This window comes from Lampetra planeri, chromosome 12, assembly GCF_965212315.1.
Source record: "Lampetra planeri chromosome 12, kcLamPlan1.2.h2, whole genome shotgun sequence".
Lineage (NCBI taxonomy): Eukaryota > Metazoa > Chordata > Hyperoartia > Petromyzontiformes > Petromyzontidae > Lampetra > Lampetra planeri.
In genome coordinates, this window is record NC_136118.1 from 194,789 (window position 1) to 218,809 (window position 24,021).

At 54.5% G+C, this 24,021-nt stretch overlaps 1 protein-coding gene across 1 annotated transcript; it reads left to right on the top strand.

Moving 5' to 3' along the window:
* The first annotated feature begins 142 nt into the window (after window positions 1–142).
* On the top strand, window positions 143–23,246 carry LOC144721785 (uncharacterized). Its single transcript, XM_078599708.1, has 24 exons — window positions 143–960; window positions 1,064–1,226; window positions 1,430–1,440; window positions 1,539–1,827; window positions 1,956–2,236; window positions 2,376–2,552; window positions 2,647–2,832; window positions 3,378–3,803; window positions 3,893–4,062; window positions 4,364–4,553; window positions 4,747–7,923; window positions 8,609–8,710; window positions 9,214–9,270; window positions 10,353–10,424; window positions 12,847–12,958; window positions 14,373–14,488; window positions 15,489–16,667; window positions 17,405–17,461; window positions 18,233–18,415; window positions 19,059–19,191; window positions 19,425–19,579; window positions 19,702–19,920; window positions 20,704–20,964; window positions 22,390–23,246. Exons 1-24 carry the CDS (start codon window positions 247–249, stop codon window positions 22,414–22,416), a joined length of 8,457 nt encoding a protein of 2,818 aa, XP_078455834.1. The 5' UTR covers window positions 143–246; the 3' UTR covers window positions 22,417–23,246.
* The last annotated feature ends 775 nt before the right edge of the window (window positions 23,247–24,021 follow it).

Here is a 24,021-nt window from a genome sequence, read left to right on the forward strand (position 1 = left end):
CGTAACGTGGATTTCACGCTCTCGCGGCGCAGATTCTCGGCACCCGAGTGCGCGGGCGGAACGCGGCTGTGGCTGCCAGAGCAAGGGGCGGTCGCGGGGTACGACCGGGGTCATGGGGGACACGTGGGGGGCAAGGACCACATGCGCGAGCACACAGCACCTACACACACAACACCTACACACACAACCCCTGCGCACGGGGCACCTGTACAGGCGACGTCTGCGCACGCGGCGCCTGTGCACACGATGCCTGCGTGGGGGGCACGAGACTCCACACAGCCCGAGCCGATAGGCAACGACTCTGGCGGCGAGTGCATCGACGGTTTGGGTCGCGAGGCAGCGGCTTTCGACGTGCGCAAGCTGCGCAGGGAGGGTGGCGAGGCGGGCTGCACAGCGCGGGGGGCGCTGCGCTCCCGACTACGGGAGGCCACAGCGGAGGTGGGGCGGCTGCGAGGCCTCCTGGAGCAGAGCCGCACTGACCACCGGCGAGCCATCTTTGAGCTGGAGGCCCTGCGCGAGAGGCTCGCCGCCGTGCGAGAGCTCGAATGCCTCGACTCCCTTGACTCGTGCGGCGGCGACGCTGCGGGTGGCGAGCCGGCGACCGGCCTTTGGTCGCCCGGCAACCGGAGGATCTCCGAGCCTGACACGGAGAATGTTGGAGAGACCCAGGGGCCGACGTCGCCTGCACCACAACGGCACGAGGCATCGTCTGCGAACCTGGCGGAAAGTGCGGTGGAGTGCGGTTCGGGATCGAAGTGCGAAGCATCGGCGCTGCTCGAGAGGATCTCCAACTTGGAGGGGCTGCTGCAACTGGCGGAGGCCGCTGAGGCGGAGCGGGCGTGCCGCGAGCGAGCCCTGCAGGAGCAGGCACGTGTGGCCCAGTTCAAGGCTACGCGACTGGAGGAGAGGCTGGCGGAGCATGCCGAGACGGAACGACGGCTGGCTGAACGCTTCCAGCAGGTGCGCTTCACTGCCATCACGCCCGACTGGGGGCCACGCGGCAGGGCCGGGGGGGGTCGCGTGTGTCATCCACGCGAACACGTATTGCCCGTGCCGCTGGCAGGTGGAGCGCCTGGAAGAAGAGAAGGAGGAGGTGGAGGAGGAGATGAACGCACGTACGGAGCGCCTGGATCGCCTGCTGCGGGATGAGAGGGCACTCCGGGCACAGCTGGAGGTGTCGCTCGACGAGCTGACCACGCAGGCATGGCCGGGCCACCAGTACCACCGCGAATATCATCGTCATCACCACCGCCATCACCATCATCATCGTCACCACCACCGCCATCACCATCATCACCACCACCGCCATCACCATCGTCACCACCACCGCAATCCCCATCGTCACCACCACTACCATCACCATCGTCACCACCACTGCCGTTACTGTCGTCACCACTACTGCCATCATCACCACTGACTTCACGATTAGAGCAAGTGAAGGTACCTTACAGAATCGGCAGCATCGTGTGTATGGGTGGTGCTTGCACTGCGCATATAACCCTTGCCCCCACGCTCGTCCGTGCTGACCCTTGATGCAGGTCTCCGATCTGGAGTCCGATCGCCGCATGCTGCAAAAGCGCGTCTCTGAGCTGGAGGACGCCGTGACAGAGCACGAGCTGTCGAAGCGGCGCGCGGAGCGTCGGGCCACCCAGCAGGCGGAGGTCGTGCGTGAAACCGTGGGGAGGGAGGGCCGGGCACGTGACCGGGCCACCCGCCTGGAGCGGCAGCTCGCCGAGAGGGCCACCGCCGAGGCTCGGCTGCAGCAGCAGTTGGACGAGGCGCGCCAAGAGCGCCACGCGGCCGAGAAGAAACTCGCTGAGCACAAAGGTGCGGGACGCCCGTCTGACCGTCTCGGCCGTTGGGCATGAACCCCTCCCGCTGAACCTTGCGTGACTTCACCTGCATGCGCAACGCGCCCGACGGTTAATTGCGTGATCCTTGTCCGTGCCCCGTAGTGGACGCGGCCAAGAGCAGGCAGCCGGCGCTCGAGTTCCCGGAGATTGCACAAGAGCGGGAGCACCTCCACGAGCAGCTGAGCCTGGCAGCCGAGGCCTCCATGAATCCCGGTGGCGCCGGCGGCTCCCGTCTGCTCACTGTGCTGGAGGGAGAGCTCGCCGAGCAGGAGCAGCGTCTGGGGGAGCTCGAGCAGGAGAGGGACCGGTTGCGGGAGGAGCTGCAGGCCAAGGAGAGAAGCGAGCGCCACATCATCGAGCGGCTCCGTGTCACCGAAGAGCAGGCAAGGGGCAGCCACACGCAGCTTCGCATTCACAAGGGCAAGCAGGGGCCCAATGCCTTATGCCCCTAATTTGCAGTCCTAGAGTGCCAGACCACACCCTGCCTGCAGTAGATCACTGCGTGCACCTCTCTCTGGGTAGTGTGGTGTGGCGGACGAGAGGGCATCTGCCCTACAGGAGCGACTGGTCCGTGGCGAGGCCCTGCTGGAGGCCAAGGCTGACACGGAGCGCGCGATGGCGGCTCGACTTGCTCAGCAGGAGGCCCTCCTGCAGGACATGGAGGCCACACATCAGCGACTCGTCATCCGCAATGAAGAGGTGGGAGCCGAGAGCCATGGCGATAAGGCGGCGATGAGGCGGCGGTGGTGGTGCCGGCAAGGGTGGTGAGCGATGATTGTACCGCGTGTGGCAGGTGCGCCGGCGCCAGCGCTCGCTCGGCGAGGAGCTCCACCGCTGGAGGGCGAGAGGAGGAGCGGCCGAGGCCTCCCTGGAGCAACTGAATGGCGAGTGGCAGCGGGAGACTGCGCGGGCGCTGGCTGCTGAGGGAGCGGTCGCACGACTGCAGGAGGAGGTGGCTATGCTGACCAAGAAGCTGGAGGTGTGGGGGTGCATCACTACTACCGCTGCTTGTGTTGCTGCTGATGCGTGTACTTGCCATGCCAACCTCACCCAGTACTGTTGGGGCAAGTGCTGTTAGCGAGCACCTTATGAAGACGGGAACGGCACACGAGGGGGTGGGTGGCCAGCACTACACCCGGCTGTCTTTGTCTCCCTCGTGATGATGCTTACACACCACACCAGGTACTTATTTGAGGCTCAGTCGACCGAGGGATGGCCCAGGATTGGTTAAGATAATCGTCACTGATATTGGCCGTGAATCGGAATTAAACTCGGGTCACCGTATTCGTAGCGCAGCGCACTAACCTTTCCACTATCGCTTTCGACACAACCCAAACACTTATACTCTCCCCTCTTTTCTCACTCCACATATCTTTGCTCCAGAAACCAAGGCTCAGTGGGAGGTTGCACATTCTCCTCTGCTGCCCCCATAGTCTTCATCTTCCTTCCCCAGCCATCCACGCTGTCAACTCCCTGTAGCTGCAGCGTTTATGGTACCTTTGCTGCTTCCATTGCCTCCCCCAGACGCAGCGAGTAGAGCACGACGGCGCCATGCACGCGGCGGCCTCCGCCCTCGCGGAGCGAGAGGCGGAGTGGGCGTCCACCCTGGCCCAAACGACGTGCGACGCGTCCGCGAGGGAGGCCCGTCTGTCCGCCACCATTGAGCAGCTGGAGATGGCGGGCGCAGAGCTGAGGCGCGAGGCATCGCGGCTGGGCCAGCGTGCCAAGGGGGCCGAGCGGACCAGCGTGGCCCTGCGCTCCCAGCGGGACGAGGCCCGCGCCGAGCTCGCTCGCCTGGTTGAGCAGCTGGACGGAGCAAGTGCCACCGTGCGGGAGGAGAGGGAGTCCGGGGCCACCGCTCGCAAGGAGAGGGATGCGGCCCAGGCCGCCCACGCGTCCCTCGCCCGCACAGAAGCTGCGCTGCGCAACAGGTGCTCCCATCTGCAGCAGGTAGGTGCGTGGCTCAACAGCTGAGTTGTGCCCTCAGCAGGGCTGTGGCGACCGTTGAGTAATCAGTGCGATTGGCGTTGCCCCCCCAGGACGTGCTCGAGGCTGGCGAGCGCGAGCGGAAAACCGGCAAAGAGCTGCAGGTGGCATGGACGCAAGTGGAGTCACTCACCCAAGAACTGGTTGCTCTCCAAGAGGAGCAGAGGTTTCTCCACGGGAAGGTCTCCTCCCTGCAGTGCTCTGAGGCCAAACTCCTGGACAGGTGAGACACCATCACCACTGCTACCTCCAAGTTTTTTATTTTTGCAAATGTGTGCTTGTTCAGCTGCAAATATGGACCATGATGGCAGCACACAATGGCCTACTCTTCTTCGAATTATGTCACAGGTTCTTTAGCATCCACTGCGAAGCCGATAGTGTGTAGTATTTTATGGTTAGAAATGAAAAACCGCAGTATTAACCAGGGAGGTCTGCTGGATTCGAACCATCATTGTTCGTCCCATGTGTTGCCACCATCTTGTGCGTAATTAAATGCATGCTTTTGGATTGTGCCCCGTGTGCAGAGTGCAGGAGCTCGAAAAGTCTGAGGCCCGTCTCAAAGCTCAGCTAAATGAGGCGGCAGGAGCGCAGGGGAGACTAGAGGGCCCAGGAGGGCCCAGGGGCCCTGGGGAGACCGAGGAGGCCCTGGAGGTGGTCACTCTGCAGACTCGGCTGCGCTCCTTGCTGTGCACGCAGCGTGACCTCCAAGCCACGGTGCGGCTGCATTTTATATCTCTGCACAATCGACCCGCAACGCTTGCACCCCACTACATCATCCCACGCCACATTCGCGTTATTAGCACTCACTCACTGTTCCTCGCTCTGCATGCCCTGTGTGCGCGAGTTTCCCAGTGACCGTGTTGTCGACGTTGTCGCTGCTACTGCTGGTGCTGCTGCTGTGTCCCAGGTGTCGGGCCTGAAGACCACGGAGCTGGTGCTGCGCGAGCGCCTCCGTCGTTCCCAGGAGCTGCTCCTCTCTAAGGAGGCAGAGCTCCGCGCTCAGGCCCGCTACTTCGAGCACTACAAGTGCACGCAGCGCGCCCAGCTGCAGGCCCTGCAGGGGCGGCAGGAGGAGCCGGGAGGGTCGGCAGCCCCGAGTGCCGCGGAACTGGGTCTGGAGCCGCTGGCCGTCGGTGACGACGATCACCCGGGCGACACCGTGGAAACGAGCGAGTCTTTGGCCGTCCTGCAGCAGCACACGCTCGGCAGGTTCTCCTGCTGCCTGCAGCTGGGCGATGAGGCCCTGATCCAGGAGCGAGAGGTTCTGCGTGATGAAGCGAGGCTGCACGAGGAGTTGGAGAAGGAACGGAGGGCGAGGGTGGAGGTGCAAGAGAATCTGGAGCAAGCATTGGAGAGCGAGGTGCTTCTCATGCGCAGGCTGGAGGAGATGAAGGCCCGGATCGGCGAGCTCAAGCTGCCGGGAGAGAGAGCATCTCATGCGCTGCAGGCAGAGAATTCTGCACTACAGGAGGACACAGCAAGCCTACAGGCAGAGAACACAACACTGCAGACTGACTGTATAACATTACAAGCAACTGTTGCCAAACTACAAGTAGACATTGCAAACCTGCACACAGACAGCACCAAGTTACAGGCAGACAATGTAAAACTACAAGCCGATAATACCACATTACACATGCACAATACTACATTGCAGGTGGATAACACGATGTTACAAGAAAACATTGTAAGATTACAGGCGGACAGCACTACATTACATGCAAAGAATGAGAGATTACAGGCATCCGATGAAAAGTTACAGGCAGACATTGTCACATCACAGCAAGAGAACACCAAGTTACAGGCAGACAATGTCACATTACAGCAAGAGATCACCAAGTTACAGGCAGACAATGTCACATCACAGCAAGAGATCACCAAGTTACAGGCAGACAATGTCACATTACAGCAAGAGTTCACCAAGTTACAGGCAGACAATGTCACATTACAGCAAGAGATCACCAAGTTACAGGCAGACAATGTCACATCGCAGCAAGAGAACACCAAGTTACAGGCAGACAATGTCACATTACAGCAAGAGATCACCAAGTTACAGGCAGACAATGTCACATCGCAGCAAGAGAACACCAAGTTACAGGCAGACAATGTCACATTACAGCAAGAGATCACCAAGTTACAGGCAGACAATGTCACATCGCAGCAAGAGATCACCAAGTTACAGGCAGACAATGTCACATTACAGCAAGAGTTCACCAAGTTACAGGCAGACAATGTCACATCACAGCAAGAGATCACCAAGTTACAGGCAGACAATGTCACATCACAGCAAGATAACACCAAGTTACAGGCAGACAATGTCACATTACAGCAAGAGATCACCAAGTTACAGGCAGACAATGTCACATCACAGCAAGAGATCACCAAGTTACAGGCAGACAATGCCACATCACAGCAAGAGATCACCAAGTTACAGGCAGACAATGTCACATTACAGCAAGAGATCACCAAGTTACAGGCAGACAATGTCACATCACAGCAAGACAACACCAAGTTACAGGCAGACAATGTCACATTACAGCAAGAGATCACCAAGTTACAGGCAGACAATGTCACATCACAGCAAGAGATCACCAAGTTACAGTCAGACAATGTCACATCACAGCAAAAGAACACCAAGTTACAGGCAGACATTGTCACATCACAGCAAGACAACACCAAGTTACAGGCAGACAATGTCACATTACAGCAAGAGATCACCAAGTTACAGGCAGACAATGTCACATCACAGCAAGAGATCACCAAGTTACAGGCAGACAATGTCACATCACAGCAAGAGATCACCAAGTTACAGGCAGACAATGTCACATTACAGCAAGAGATCACCAAGTTACAGGCAGACAATGTCATATCACAGCAAGAGATCACCAAGTTACAGGCAGACAATGTCACATCACAGCAAGAGATCACCAAGTTACAGGCAGACAATGTCACATCACAGCAAGAGATCACCAAGTTACAGGCAGACAATGTCACATTACAGCAAGAGATCACCAAGTTACAGGCAGACAATGTCGTATCACAGCAAGAGATCACCAAGTTACAGGCAGACAATGTCACATCGCAGCAAGAGATCACCATGTTACAGGCAGACAATGTCACATCACAGCAAGACAACACCAAGTTACAGGCAGACAATGTCACATTACAGCAAGACAACACCAAGTTACAGGCAGACAATGTCACATTACAGCAAGAGATCACCAAGTTACAGGCAGACAATGTCACATCACAGCAAGAGATCACCAAGTTACAGGCAGACAATGTCACATTACAGCAAGAGATCACCAAGTTACAGGCAGACAATGTCACATCACAGCAAGAGATCACCAAGTTACAGGCAGACAAGGTCACATCACAGCAAGAGATCACCGAGTTACAGGCAGACAATGTCACATCACAGCAAGAGATCACCAAGTTACAGGCAGACAATGTCACATCACAACAAGAGAACACCAAGTTACAGGCAGACAATGTCACATCACAGCAAGAGAACACCAAGTTACAGGCAGACAATGTCACATCACAGCAAGAGATCACCGAGTTACAGGCAGACAATGTCACATCACAGCAAGAGATCACCGAGTTACAGGCAGACAATGTCACATCACAGCAAGACAACACCAAGTTACAGGCAGACAATGTCACATCACAGCAAGAGATCACCGAGTTACAGGCAGACAATGTCACATCACAGCAAGAGATCACCAAGTTACAGGCAGACAATGTCACATCACAGCAAGAGATCACCAAGTTACAGGCAGACAATGCCACATTACAGCAAGAGATCACCAAGTTACAGGCAGACAATGTCACATCACAGCAAGACAACACCAAGTTACAGGCAGACAATGTCACATCACAGCAAGAGATCACCAAGATACAGGCAGACAATGTCACATCACAGCAAGAGATCACCAAGTTACAGGCAGACAATGTCACATTGGAGATTGAGAGGAGGCAGCTGCAGTGCATCAGCTGCAAGCGGTGGCTGCAAGAAGTCGAGCTGAGGCGCAGCACGGAGGATGACTCGAGTGAGGAGGAGCAGAAAGAGGAGCCCACACCGGTGAGAATGCCACCTCGTCGCTCAGTCACGGCACAGCGTCACACAGCACCACAGAGACACTTCACCACGCAGAGGGTCAACTGCCCCACAGACACACAGATGCACTCTATGAAGAAAAACAAGGTTTTACCCTTTCTGGCAATAAAACAGGTGTTAAGATGTTCAAAAACCAAATAGAAACCATTTGTAAGGTGTCAAGTCTGCATTAGCCACACACACTTTTGGCAAAACATACAAACACGCTCTGATATTTTATGCATTGTCTTTGAAATTGGTCTACATCAGTGACATCCTTCTTTATAGCCTCATCTCAACAGCGTTAGACCAGAGAACACCAAAGGGGAACAGTGCAAAGAACATCTTAACACCTGCTTTAATGCCAGAAAGGGTAAACCCTATCTCGCTCCAGTTGAGTGACTTGGATTTAGGTGTAGACCACACTAAATGTGCCATGCACAGGTAACGTTTGTGCATGGAACATATCCGTATATATATATCATTAAAGTAACGTAATGCTCACCGTACTGTGTGAAATTACCGTACACGAATCTTCCACCACGCTTACCGTTGGACGCTGGAGTCTTCAGCCACACTTAGACCCCGGCAGCCCCAACGCGCCTTTGCCATGGTTCCAGCACCCCCACCAACAGGGTTTGACCGACCGATCTCTCGTCTTTAAATTCAGGCCACGAAGCTGAACAACGGCGGTGAGGACGGCTGCCCGGCACGATCCTGTGTGGACGCCACAGCCCAGCACACGACCAGGCCTCCCTGTGCACTCACCACGGTGTGACGTCTCATCCAAACCCACCCGCAGTTACCTTTACGCATTCTCCTCCCGGAAGCTCTTAATGTAGATGCAAAGTCACGTCTTGAGCAGTGCAAAATCTTTTCAGGCCCTGTTGTGGTTCGGCTTCTTCCAATAATGGTGTTCGTTCAAAAGCCACGCAAGGCTCCAGTCCTTCATAGGGGCAGGCACGTGGGTTCCCCTCGTCATATATCCTCCTTTCCATCTCCCTCGCCACATCATCACATCACCGCATGACCCCCAAAGACCAAATTTGACCCCGATTCCCATTGCCCCATTGCAGATCTCATTTACGTTTATTTTGTTTAACCAGGTTGAGAATAGGAAAGTCTCATTTGCAAGAATGAGATATATTGTGCATCTCAGACTGCTGCTGCACATGTTTAATAAAGCTAATTTAAAGATGCCATCACTCTCGCGCATGCTCATGCTGCCTTGCCTCCCCTCCCACGCCCACCCCACATGGCTTTCGTGTTGTGCAGGCCTCTCCAAAGAGCAGGAGGCTGATTCAACTGTGCAAGTCCATCGCAGACAGCATGGTGGGCACACCTCCTAGTTACCCCATTACACATCATTACACAACACAAACACACCCACCCCATCACACACAAATACAAAAGACTAAGATCCCCTGTATAGCCTTAACAGACTGTTGGGGCAAGTGATGTTAGCGAGCACCTATGAAGGCCAGCCTGGCAAACAAAGGGGGTGGGTGGTGCACCACGCCCGGCCGCCTTTGTCTCCCCAGTGGCGATGTTTAAACATCTCACCAGGTACTCAGTTGAGGCTGAGTCGACCTAGGGGAGGCTCAGGACCAGTTCAGGATAATCGTCATTGGTGTTGGCCATGAGTCGGAATTGAATTTTGGTCGCCGGCTTTGTAGCACAGCGCGCTAACCGCTACACCGTCGCTCCCCACACACACAAAGATCCCCCGTATGGGCTTAACAGATTGTTGTGGCAAGTGCTGTTAGCGAGCACCTATGAAGGCCAGAACGGTACACGAGGGGGTGGGTGGCCAGCACCACGCCCGACTGCCTTTGTCTCCCCAGTGGCGATGTTTACACACCGCACCAGGTACTCATTTGAGGCTGAGTCGACCTGAGGGAGGCCTAGGACCGGTTCAGATCGTCACTGGTGTTGGCCGTGAGTGGGAATTGAACCCGGGTTGCTGGGTTCATAGCGCAGCGCGCTAACCGCTACACTATCGTTCCCCACACACACCCACCCCATCACACACACACACATTTTCAAATTTTCTCACGCAACCCATAACATTTTAATCACACACCTTCCCACACTCCATTATCTACACCTTTTACAACAACAACCGCCATTCGCCTCTACGTGGTGGTGACGTCACCACGACGCTTGTGCCAGGCGATGTGTACGTTGAGGCGACGTTAAGTGTCGAACGCCCGCTGACAGGAGATCACGGGGCAGACCCAGGTTCCACGGGTCGACTTAGATGACTGGCTGATGCACATCACATTACACACTCTGCCATATATGCACTTTTCCACCATACACCTCGGTACCTGTGCCGCACAACCAGGGAGTCTTATGAAGGTGCACGTGTCCACGTGGGTCACGTGTCTGTGTGCTGTCCGTTTATCTCCAAGGGAGAAGATGAGAAGCCAACGCGATATCAGGAGCTCAAGCGGTCACTTCTCCAACTGCGCTCTCAGCTGAAGGTGTGTCCAAGAGTGAAAGGCAGTATGAGTGTGTGTAGGTGCGTGTGAGATGGGGCCTTACCATCAGCCTCACAAAAACAAAGCACATGCCTGAGTATTTTACGTCATCAAATGCTCCCCTCCCTCAACTCCCCATGAGTGATGGGGCAGTTGTGGAGAGAGTGGAGATGTTTCCGTACTTGGGCAGTGTGCTTATGACGCACTCTGGTTTGGCAGCCGAGGTCCCACTGAATCAGTTGAGCAGCATTATATTTCCATCATCTGCGCAACGCTGTGTGGAAGCTATCTGGTGGGCTGCAGAGGTTTTGTGGCAACATCTACAACCAGACTGCTTAGAGACCTGGGAATTAAGGGCCAGAGCCAGCGTTCGGCAATCAGAGCTGTATCGGAGGCGGCAGAAGGCAGCAGTCAGTGGCTCTGGATGAAGAGGAAAGACCCAAGCTGGGCCCCAAAGTGAGAGGGCCAGGAGGTATGCAGTCAACAATGCTTGACTCAGGGAGGAGGACGCCCCTGCCATGCATAGTCCCATGGGATGTTGGCTATCAACAACAAGGCAACTCCTATGACTAATTGGGAATGGGACGCAAGCGTAGGATTGATCACCCTGTCGCTGGCCGCCTTTGGGGAGGGTGTATAGTATGAAAGGCCGAAACACCCTAGGAACCAAAGGTTCACTACTGACGATGCGCTCCCCAAATTTCACCAGGCTCACTGTTCATGAACTCTTGGAAGTGCTTGCACAAAGGATAGTAACATCTCATCCTGTGTTCTTGGAATCTGGCAGCCGAGGTCCCACTGAATCAGTGGAGCAGCATTATATTTACATCATCTGCGCAACGCTGTGTGGAATCTATCTGGCCTGTTGCTCCATACAAAGCTATTCTCGGCCACAGTCATGCCCTCCCATCCCGATGCTTGCGAGACGTGGAAACCTCTAAAGGAACATCTGCGCAGGTTTGAAACATTCAGGCTGGCCTGCAAACAATCCATTCTTGGTTTAACCAGACTGGATTGTGCGAGGAGCTCATAAATCCTCCGGCAAGCGAGGCTGCATTGACTGAGTCATGTAGCCTGCATGCCCAGCCACCGCATGCCCAAGCAGCTACTGTTTTGGTGGATATTTGGGGCTAAACAGGTGTGGTACGGACTATAGAAGAGATGGACTGATGTCGTACAGAAAGATGTAGAGCTGATTGGACTTGGCGATGACTGGTACCAGCAGTGTCAAGATCGACCTCTGTGGAGGTTCGTGAAGGATGCTGCTGGGGAGTTGGAGGCAGTCGCCCTCCAGCAACAACAGAGGGCAGAGGAGTGATGTTCACAACAATTAGCAGAGTGCCGGGCAGCTAAAACACAGGAAGTTGGCACATTGGGGAGCACAGTTGCTGCATCTGCCAGTCATTTCAGTCAGTCAACCCACGGCACCTGGATCTGTCCCGTGACCTCCTGCCAGCGAGCCTTCAACACATCGCGTGGCCTCAAAGTGCACCTAGCCTGGCATAAGTGCCACGGTGATTTCACCACCACTTAGTGGCAAATGATGGTCGTTGTTGCGGGCAGCAGTAGTGTAGTAGTTAAGCGCACCGAGCTATGGACCCAGTGACCCAAGTTCTATTTCCACTTTAGGCTAACATTGGTGATTTTAACCAGTCCCTGACCTCCCCTACATCGAATCAGCATTAAATGAGTACCTGGTGTGGTGTATAAAAATCAGCACGAGAGAGAAAAAGGTGACCAGGCGTGGTGCTGGCCACTCACTCCCTATGAAGGTTGGCCTTCATAGGCACTCGCAAACAGCACTTGCCCGAAGAGTTATGGCTATAGGGGGGATATTTATCTTGTCGTTGTGTGTGTGAGGAGTGGTAGCGTATTGATTAACGCACTGCGCCTCAAACTCGGTGTCCTGAACTCGATTCCTGCTCACGGCCAGCATCGGTAGCGAGTGATACCCGAACAAGTTCTTGCCTGGTGTAAAAATAAGACTTGGGAGAGAAGGGTAGCCATGTCACACTCAATAGGTGCTCGCTATCGTGGCACTTACCCCAACAGTCGACAGACGGTTTACATGAGTGTTGGTGCAGTGGAGCTACACACCCGGCAACATGCGTTTCTTGGCCACGGGTAAAATCAGTGGCAAACAGAAGCAGAGTTTGTCCTTGGCCTCTCTTGAGTCAATTCCACCTTAAATGAGTACCTAGTGGGGTGCACCAACATCAGCACTGGGAAGACAAAGACGGTCTGGCGTGGTACTGGCCACACCACACTCTTGTAATCGTAAGCAATGTTGGCTTTAATAGGTGTTCATTAATGTACTTGCCCCAAGTGCCCAAGGCTTAAACAAGTTATATGTGTGTGTGCAAGCAGGTGTTCGTGTTTATCATTGCAAGTGGGCATCTGTGTGTGTCCGCGCATGTGAGTGCAGAGTGGGGAGATGGTGTTTTGGGACGAGCTCCTAGAACGCCGCTGGAGGAACGCGATGGACCCGACCCTCAACAAGAATCTGCAGACGACACTGACCCTGGGCACCATCACCAGTGCGTGCGTGCGCAGAGCACCTGTGCGTGCGCGTACATTCGTGTGTCTACCTATGTGTGCGTGTCCTGGTGTCAAGGACGTGCGGCCCGCAATGTGCTATTCCGTCACTATACGGGCCAGCATAGGGGTCGGCAACCAAAGTAACAAGAAGAGCCATTTTGATCGAATTCGTAAAAAACTCACGATTTCAAGATCTGCAATGCACGTGGTGAATACGGGACGGTGGTCCTTAATGAATAACGTCACGAAGCAGTCCTTAAAGAGCCGCATGCGGCTCTGGAGCCACAGGTTGCCGACCCCTGGTCCAGCAGATGTGGAGTGCAGTCACGATATTGTGTGGATGCGCCGATACAGGTTTAGCGTGTTGGTGTTTGCAAGCTGCACTAACGTTTAGCAGCCTTCCACTATTGTTATTGAGTGGATTTGGCCTCTGCCTTTCAATCACTCCTGCCGAAGTGATTGCATCATGATCTAGTTGGGCATTAACAGTCACGTTAGCCAATACATGCCGGTGTGGATCGACGCTCTGCTGGTTGTCCCTCACTAAGTGGTGTGGTTCTCCTAAAACTAAAGAGAAAGCAAACGAGGATCTGCGAGCCAAGCTGCAGTTCTATATGACAGCTGTAACACATTTGATTTTTATCCTTGTCTGTTTATATTCTAGTGCAATAATCGCCCGAATTCCATGATGTTTCTTAACTTAATTGTACTGTAGGATCGCCCTGATCTTGTTAAAGCCGCACTCCTCCCATAGGATAAACGGCCCCTTCGCTTGGATTGGGCGTACAGAGCCACCCACTGGCTGGGCACACGTCGAGCCGGGAGACCACGAATTGCCTCACTGGCACAGCCACTCGGGCCGAACGGCTTCGTCGGTAAATGATCGTGGAATTGGCTTGGTTGGCGGATTTGAAAAGGCAAAAGGCGGCAACTTTCCAATGGGTTAAACAGCTGAGGGGATCTGCTGGGACCAGGGGCCGCAGTCTCGTGGGGACTGTGGGGCTGGTGATCGGGGTCTGTTAAGAGATCTCTCTACTCGTGGTAATGTTAGCATACACAACACTTCGTAATGCACAGCGCATTCTGAAACTCTTTACAGTACTAACAGTATGTAAAAAGTAATTGGAGGCAATTTTTGTAACAGGAATTTATCTGATTTAATGTTTTGATTTCTTATGTAATGCAGTTGTTTTTGCGCTGATTTATATTACCTTCTTTGTTCTTTGTTTTATGTTACTGCTTTTGTCATATTGGTGATGCAGCGAATGAGACTCTCCTGGTCTCTTGAGTGTTCGCCGGCTAAACAAAATAAAAAAAACTTGTGCATGGCTGAGACGCAAATGCACAGAGGCACGGGATAAGGAGCTCACGAAGCAGCTTGGCCTGCTGTCGCGCGTTGCTTTGCCCATTTAGAGGAGCCAGGTGAGCCAGGTCCGACTGCCCTGCTGGCCTGGCTGGAGGGAGTGTGCGAGGGCCACTCCGAGACGGCCGGGGAGACTCACGCTGCTCGCCAGCAGGAGGGGCATGCGGTGAGCAACGGCCTCCTCTCCCTGACCATTCTTCCTCCGTCAATCTGATTATGTGCTTCCCTTTTCAGTTACAAGTACATTTCCTACTTTTCAAGCTTGTCAAACCTCGAGACCTTTTTCCAATCATCCTTTCCTCCCGAGCATCTCTCTGCAAGACCTCACACCTAGATATGTCCTCTCCAGTTATGTTGCCATCTTTTGATTGGTTGCCATTGAGTTTATTGCTGAACTTGATTAAGTACTGCCCTGTTGGAATTCCTCTCTATCAACTCATATTCTCTATTGGACGCCAAACCCACGTTTGAAAACTCCCCGATTTTCCACTTTGTCCATTCTTAATGCCCACGTTTCTGAAGAATTACAACACTGTACGCCACACCAGGGCCTTTGTAATTGTCTTCTTTAACTTTATAACCCAAACCCACAAACCCCAACACAATCCTCACACAACTCCAACACACCAGTCAGCCAGAACGACATGACTCCCCATCATGCTTGTATGCGAGTCACGTGACCACCACATGGCATGCACAATGCTTTCAGCCGTGTCTGAGCCACCAGTTCCACAGAGCTGACCACGTGGCCGCTGGATATGTTGGGACGGCCACGATTTCAACTCTTCATCAGTCGGTGGCCTCATTTGGCTCTGGAACTAGAACTTTGCATGCGATGCATTGGTCGCATGCAAGTGTGATGGGAGTCGTGCCATCCTGCCGTCCTGCCGTTTGTGAGCAGCACTCCTTTGGGTGCAGTTGAATCGGTTTGTTTCCAGCCTGCATACGTTTTATCATCATTTACAGAAAATTTGGATTAAAAAAAAAAATTACCCCAAAGCCAAAACACACACAAAATGTGACACAGCCCTGACCCTGACAACTGCACTTCTCTGATTAGCACGGTTGGCTACGTACGGTGCGAAATAAGTTTAACACACATACCATTCAACTCCAGCACCTGGTGCTGTCCACAGTGATAACTGTGCTACATTGGCTGTGTCCAGTGTGCAGAGCGGCAGGAACACTCGCGCGGAGCACAAGAGATGGCTGACAGCGCCACTCTCTGTGGCCTCTCCGATTCCACAAGCAGGGAGGGGAGTGACGAGAGGGAGGACGTGGAAGAGGTAAATGCAGAAGATAGAAACAGAAGCCACGGCAGTCAAGACAACGGTGTCACCAGCAGCAGCTGTTTCAGGCCAGAAGACACTCTGATACATGAGAACCAGCTCCTGATGGAAAGGTTGAGCCAACTCGAGGGAGAGAACCTCCTCTTTGTGACCAAGAACAACATCATGAAGGGGGAGATGGAGAGGATAGCCCGGGAGCGAGAGCCGGGCGGTGACAAAAACACCAATGCCCGGGCAGAGCGCCGCGGGGCAGCCGGCGAGGGTGATGCGCAAGAGCAGCTGGCGGGCACCCGGAGTCGCCACCACACTCAGCTGGGAAGGGGCTGCAGTCGGAGCGACGCGGCGTGCATGACAGACGCAGAAATGGGACGGCAGCGTTCGGCAATCACGGATGGAACGAGCGTCACGACCGACACGGCAGACGCTCCGGTTTCGTCGGAAATGTCTGCCTTGCTCAGGTCTCTCCAAGAGCAGCTGCAGCGGAGCGAGGCGGAGCGTGGCATGCTGCAGGGGAGGCTGTCGGCGCTGCGGGACGACGAGAAGGAGGCGAGGGAAGGACGGGAGGACGTGCGCATTCAACGCGACGTCCAAGAACTGTGGGCGAGTTGCGGTGGCAGATTCCGGCCCGCCGCCGTCTTCGTGTCAGAAAGTCCGAGCAGGGAGCCGGGCGCATGGAGCACGACAGCTGCGATGGCGCAAGAAGTCGGAAAGTTGGAGCGGGAGAACACGCTGCTGGAGCAACGCATCGCCGCACTCGAGCGAGATGGATCCCAGCGACGCGCTGACGGGGGAAGGCTGCCGGCGTCGTGCGGAGATGGCGAGCGGGAGGGGCCCGACATTTGGGTTCCGCCGCGCGAGGCGGAAGCCCTCCAGGGACGTGCGGTAGCCACCCTGCCGAAGTGGGGCGGAGCAGGGGGAACACATCCACAAGGGCCGGCTCAGTACGGAGAGCAGCCAGAGAACGAAGAGAGAGGCCACAGGGAGAGCAGCAGCACCAGGGAGGGCGGCACGGACATCAACTTTCTGCTGCAGAGCTACAAGAGTCTCAAGAGCCAGGTATTGCACGTGCACAAAAAACCTTAACAGACTGTTGCACGGGGATAATATGACTTTGAAACCCCCCCACTTCCTACGTATTCCACAAGTAGTGACTAATCCCATATCTGCATTTGCCATAAATATGCTAAATTCCTCTTGATATGCAAATTCCTTTGTCAAGGCGCCCCTTCCCCCCCTCCAACCCAGCTTAAATATACGCTGCCAAGCCTGGTGGTGCCCATTCAGACGCTGTCTTTCCGACAGCCCTGTTCTTCACCTGAGGACGGCTGCTTGCGTTGTGGCCGAAACGTCGTGAGAATTATTTTATTATGTTTTATTTTTATTATTTTATTATTTCCCTTCTACGTGACTTTACCGAAAGAACCAAGAAGATGTCGGAGCAAGTGTTTTATGGAGCACCTGTGAAGGCCAACACATAGCACGAGGAGGCGATGTGGCTAGCACCATGTCAAGCCACCTTTGTCTCCCCAGTGGTCATGTTTACACACCGCACCAGATACTCATTTAAGGCTCAGGCAACCTCGGGAAGGTCCAGAACTCGTTCAGATATTTGTCATGTGATGTTGGCTGTGAATCGAACTCGGGTTTCTAGGTTCATAACCACTATGCCACCACTCCCCACTATTGAACTTGCACACACACGTGTACAGTACACACACACACACTGCCCGTTGCCTGGTCAGCACAGACGAGGTGGTAATGTGGGTGGTTGTGCTTCTGTGCCGCTCACGCAGATCGCATTGCTCCAACAAAAGAGGATTGAGGCCGAGCTTGTTGTGGCTCCGCTAAAGGTGCGTACAGCAACCACATCTGCTGGACTGCATTGTGACGGAATGCACCTGCAGTGCATCCACCTAAAACCCCATTGAAGCCCACAGTAGCCTGGTTTCGGCCTCGTGATGAAAGTTGCAAGTGAGAATTTTGTCATCACTTGCAGCTGGAGTTGGCATCGTGTAATGAACTCACAGATCTGTAAAAGATTTGGATACTGTCCCATCGGTGAGCTCCTCCGGCAGACGCAGTTAAATTGGCTTTGTCACGCAACCCAGTCACCGCAGCAGCGTCTGTTTGGCCAGACAGAGGGGCTAAATGGGTGTGGAATAGGCTAGAGAAGATTTGGACTGATGCAGTACAGAAGAGTGTGAAGCTGCCGATGACTAGTACAGCGGTGTCAAGATCGGCCTCTGTGGAGGTTTGTGAAGGACGCTACTGGGCAGCTGGAGGCAGTTGTTCCCCAACAACAAAAGAGTGCAAAGAAGTGACGCTCACAACAACAAGCGGAGCACCAGGCGGCTTAAACGCAACAAGTTGGCACAGTGGGCAACACAGTTGGTGCATCTGCCAGTCATTGATCAGTCAACCTATAACACCTTTGTCCCGTGACCTGTCAGCGAGCCTTCGACACTTCACGTGGCCTCAAAGGGCACCTAGACTGGCTTGAGTGTTGTGGTGACATCACCGCCACTTCGTGGCAAATGCTGCTGCTGTTGTTGTTGCTGCTTGTGCAACATGTGCAGCGAAAGAGATGCAGCCCGTAACGTACACTCTCGCTTCCGTCGCAGGCGCGACTGGCGAACGTCGTGGGGAAGTGCGGCGCACGAGGTGCCCTGCTCTGTCGCCTGGTGGAGGAGCTGCGGGCCCTGGGTGTGGCCGGCGGCCCCCTGGTGCAGGAGGCCGAGGAGGCGCTGCACGACGCCACCATGGATGACTATCTCCTCGAGTACCTACCCAGGAGCGGCTCGAAAGTACAGCCCAGCCACACGTGCAGGCAGAACAAGCCAGAATATGCACACGGACAGCAGTAACGGCCGCCATTCACCGCTTAACTTTGTGCCAGGCTAAGTGCCCTTAGAGGTCTTCACGTGAAACGTCGAAAGCTTGTTGGCTGGTCACAGGACAGACCTGGCTGTTTCGGTTGACTGATTGAGATGACTGGTAGATACACCACCTGTGCTTCCCACTATGTACACACCACACACACGTACTACAAACACACTACACATGACACATACTACATACACAACACGCTGCAGGCCCACCACACTACCCCAGATGCAGTAAACACCGTAGGGAATACACAACGCAAAGCTCTGACACCCAACACAAACGATGTACCACACACAAACACGCTCCTCCTTTCATTTTGCCTCGCACGCATATTGTTTGCTTTGTAGCTGCCCCAATTTACGTTAATGTTGGGCGTCCCCAAGACAATGTTAAATGCAGGAAACAAACGTGAGCCGAGTGATACGAGGCTGGTGGTGAGATGTTGCGTCTACACACCTGGGCACCCTGGTGCCACCGCGACTGCCCTGCTCCCTTGTGGCTAGGGACTCGGTTTGGATGTCAGTCTTGGGATTTCCACTGAACGCTGGTCCCGTCTGGCAGGGCGACCCCCCAGCGACCAGCCGCTGCACCGACTCCCACACTGATGCCGCGGGGTCCTCCGAGCCTGTACATGGTTATGGGGCCTCCTGGCATTGCAAGAGAACCCACCTACTGCAACAAGACAACCGCCTTGGTACCCATCAACGGCACCCACTGCCAACTCCAAGAGCCACCACCAAAATCCATCACCGACCACAATCAACACTATCCAACAACACGAGCACTTGGACAAACGTTTGTCACCAGCACTCACTATCAGCACTAAGCCACTTGCACCTTCCACCACCGCCTGGCACGAGCACCACTGCCCTTGTAAGCCGACGTGTGCGCGTGTGTTCGCGTGTGTGTGGGGTTCGTGTTGTGCAGCAGGAGGCCTAACCCTGCTCTTGAGCTCACAGAGCCGGGCCGGCAGTCCCGACCGTGACACTGGGAGCTACGGGGCAGGACCAGAGCTGGCCTCCTACATAGCGCTGTGTGACTACCAGCCTCCTGCAGATGCACCGATCTCTGACCTGCCCCTGGTAAGAGGCGACAGGGATGGCCATATGAGCCACGAGGTGATTTCACATTGAGAAGCCAGGACGATGGGGGGTGCTGCGTGCGTACGTGAGTGTGTGCGTGCGCTGCCCCCATCTTGGCCCAGCTGGGGCTACGCGCAGGGGAGGTGGTTCGTGTGGCCATCCTCGCTGACGGCCCGAGGCTGCGGACGGCGGGGCTGCGGCACGCTGAGGTCAGAGGTCGCCTGGGCTTGGTGCCGGCTCGTTGCCTGGAGCCGCTGGGAGACGTCGCCTCGCCCGGACTGGAGCAGCGACTCCACCTGGGGCAGCAGCAGCAGCTCTCCTCGCTGTGCGGAGCGGCCCAGGTGAGAGGTTACGACTCCATCCCTCCACACGTGGGCTCAGGGTACGTACTCGTGTGCCCAGACCCTGGTAACATCTTGACATATGGCCCATTGGTAGCACGTTTACTGCATATTGTAGTGGTTCACGATTCGTAATCTGGTAGGCTGACCCAGTTATTACTTCGGGTGTAATAACCTTGAAATACTATGCAGTGTTTGCTCTACAGTGGATGTTATAGATCCCGTTATCTCTTTTGAAGAATAGTAGGCCATTGTGTCCCGGCGTCATGGTTATAATTGGCCAAATTTTACACAGTACGATGCAAATTACTTGATTGAAAATGCGTAGTGATAATTGCCCTTTACTGTGCAAAACTTGGCAGGACCCTCCTGAAATAGAGTCTCATGGCTTTCCTGGATAAACACGCAGAATAGAATAAAGAACACAGAATCAATGATGGGGCACATTCAATTATTTGACCCAGCCAGATGGAATGAGTAGTATGCATACGTACTTGCACGTACAGGATTGGTTTAATGGCTGGGCATGTGACGCATGTGTCATTACGTAGACGTACAGTATTGTAAGGGTTAGTTTGTGGTGCGTTATGGATGTTTGCGTGTGTACATAATGTAGAGTATTGATTTAATGTGTGTGTGGGGTGCACAGTGGGTGGATGTGTGCTGGACAGTATGGGTGTTTTGGATAATGGTGGCTAGTGGGTGTGTGATGGATCATGGCGGATGGGTAGGAAGATGTGGCTGGGTGATGACGCTGGCCCGTGTCTGTGTTGCCGGCACCAGGATCCCAGTGCGGAGCTGAGTCAGTGCCGGGCCCGGAGCCCCGCACAGAGGCGCGTGCCCCCGTGGCTCACAAGCTCCTCTGACGACGATGATTACGACGATTATGAGGAAAACGAGTTCTACAGTGAACAGTTTGTAGAATTTGATGATGGTGAAGAGTCCGAGGATGGGGCAGCAGAAGGGGCACGTCCTAGGAGCGAGTGCCACCATGTCGGCAGCTCGATGAGCAACAGCTCTCGGGGCAGTGATCACGGCGGCATGGTGAGGGGATGGGATGGGATGGGGGCCCATGGTGACGTGGTTTCCACTGACTCACACGTCCCCACACAGGGAGCTTCGCTACTTCTAGGTTATGGGGGGATATTGGATGTCCGGGTTGACATAGCAGAGCAGTGGCACATTTACTGGTTGCTGAAGGGGTCTGGCAAGCCGCCCTGGTTAATGCTACTTGCTTTGACTATTAAACAGAGGTGGGACAAAGTCATTGTTATGCAAGTACAAGTCGAGTCGCAAGTCATCAAATTCATGACTCGAGTCTGACTCGAGTCCAAGTCACATGACTCGAGTCCACATCTCATAGGTGGGACAAAGTCATTGTTATGCAAGTCCAAGTCGAGTCGCAAGTCATCAAATTCATGACTCGAGTCTGACTCGAGTCCAAGTCACATGACTCGAGTCCACACCTCTGCTATTAAATACTTCGCATCATCTGCTTCAGTGGGCATGACATATTCCGTGACATAAAATGAAGAATAAAAGCCATTATGTTCCACCGTCATGGTCCAAATTTGAGCGAAATTTTAAAAGATAACTCACAAAATCGTCGCCACCTCCTGCAAAAACTTAACACGATCACCCTGAAAAAGAGTCGAGACTCGGTGAGGCTTCCTCAGGTAAACAAGTCGTGTAGAAAATAAAACTCCCGCTAAGTTTTAGCTGAAGGCTGAATTCTGAGCTACGTGGTGCATTTCGCCATGGTTCCACTTCTCATCCCATCGGAACGCACCCCGCACCTCCAGGGTGATAGAAGTTCAACATACATACATATACATACAAGGCACAGTGCGCCACATGTACAGGCCTTGTCCCTTGAACTTGAAACTATCAACGACTGAAGTTTACTATCGGTTATTGCCTCAATTCAGAGAACATAAATTAACCGTTTTTAGATGACTTGGATAAATAATGGTGGCACCCTGAGCGGTCGACGCCATGACTCTTCGTCACCGCGGCACGCTGGCTATTCGCTGCCATGAGTTTAATTGATTTCGTGAAAAATTTACTCAATGTCCATGACGGTGGCCCTCGTGCTCTGACCCATGCACGTGACGAGGCCTCGTAAAATCTCAGGAGGCGCGACGGCACCCACGAGTTGCATATGTTCGGCTGTCCCCGCCTCCCCACCTTTCCTGGCTGTCAGGCAGCGAGTGCTTTCAGTTTGATCTGCGCACGGCTAAAAATCATTGCTGTGCAAACAAGCCACCATTACCGCCCACATGCATAATTCAGAGCGAGGTTCATCCCATCGAGTGTGGCGCTTGGGGGGGGGGGAAGCATCATCCGCATCTCCCACCACCCACAGCTCCCACCACCTGCACCTCCCGTCCGCCGCGTCTCCTACAACGCACGTGCAGTGCACTACAACAGACAGCGGCTGCCTTCACTGATGTTGATTGCTCCCCGCAGGATGCAGTGGAGGCCACTTACAGCTGAGCGCCCCCTCCAGCCTCGGCACTCTTCCGTGCGTTCACGGTGGAACGCGAGCTCAGGCCCTGGACGCCGCCTCCGCTGGCTGCCGTGCTCACCTTGTGGCTTTACCTCCTCCACCGCCACCTCCTCGGCATCAGAGAGCAACTGCGCTCACGACCTCCACCTGGCGACACCCTATATGACCCGCACCTCACTCAGCACACCACACGCACAGCACACTGGCTAACACCAGACGCACATCATACTCAATCACAGCGCACTCGCGCATTCACTGACGCTACTCTCACACCGGGTTTCTTTCACGTTCCCAGCAGTCCTGGGAGCCGTCAGGAAGGGGGCCCAAGCCCCCGTCCCCTCGGAGCGCCCCCTCCGTGCACACTCCTGGATGGGGTTCATATTGAAGTTCCGTCCCGTCTTGGCCCCATGGGCCCGGCTTGTTGCTCAGGCAACGGCGCCTCAGGAAGTGAGGGTCTCAACAGACACGGGGCCCCGGGGGCAGAACGGGTCCGTGGGGCCCCCCACACGGATGATGATGATGATGTATCATAACAATTTGGATTTATATTCACGGTTGTACATAGGCGGCAGCGCTGTAATTAGCCGCCTTTTTTGCTATCGTTGCATTTGAAACCCCCACGTGATGAACGTGGGGACGAGGGTTTCACCTCGACGAACATTGACGAATGGGCGGGCGAGCGAGCCAAGCGAGCGATGTGCATCTCGGGGTCGCTGGCTCGCGGTCGGAGAAGCGCAGGGTGCCTGGAGCCACGTGTCACCCCCCCCCTCCCCGTTTATATTAAACTGCACCGCGCGCGTGCGGTGTGGGCACAGTACGTTTGTTGTGGCCGTGCTCTCTGTGCTTGTGGAAGGTGTGTGTGGGTAGGGGTTTCCACTTTTTTTCATGGGCAAAAAACCCGGGCGGTGTTTATCCTGCCATTCGAACAGACACTAATTCTATTATTACACTGTCCAGGTCAACCCCAGACAAGTGGCAACCCCATGTGTGTCGCTTTGCTCCGTGTGGTTGCTGTAACACTTGGCCATGGTATATCTGTGCGTTTGCGTGTGCGAGGTTCATGTGCAAGGTGCATGGGTAGATTGTTGCATCGCAAGACCGGAGGAGTGGCGCTGACTTAGGCAGGCCTTCATTCAGCAGTGGATTGATCATGGCTGATTATGATTTAGAGTGCGTGTTGTGGGGAGCGGTGACGCAGTGGTTCGCGCACTACTACGAACCTGGACACTTGAGTTCAATGCTCATCCATATTCAGCGTTAAATGAGTATCTGGAGCAGTGTATCGGCACTGTGAAGACACAAATACCAGAGTCAGTCACCAACCCCAAGTATGGCGAGACTTGGGGTAAGTTATGTTCGTAAGCACGAGGGGTTGTGTGGCCTGCATCACGCCTGGCCGTCTTTGTCACTCCAGTGCTATACACATGGCACCCAGTGTAAGGCTAAAGTAACCCAGGGGAGGCCCTCGTCCAGTCGTGGATTGACAAGAGGGCTGTGTGTACGCAAATGTGGGTATGCGTAGCCTCGGCGAAGTCCATGGTGCAGCCACGACTGACCCCTGGCCCCGCTATGGGCGAACACTCACACTTCAT

Excerpts from the sequence above, each read along its gene's own strand:
- LOC144721785 (XM_078599708.1), top strand. The coding sequence starts at position 247 with ATGCCTGCGTGGGGGGCACGAGACTCCACACAGCCCGAGCCGATAGGC. Across the intron at positions 16,668-17,404 it reads ACAAGAGTCTCAAGAGCCAG|ATCGCATTGCTCCAACAAAA; the intron begins GTATTGCACGTG and ends CCGCTCACGCAG. Across the intron at positions 19,580-19,701 it reads CGATCTCTGACCTGCCCCTG|CTGGGGCTACGCGCAGGGGA; the intron begins GTAAGAGGCGAC and ends ATCTTGGCCCAG.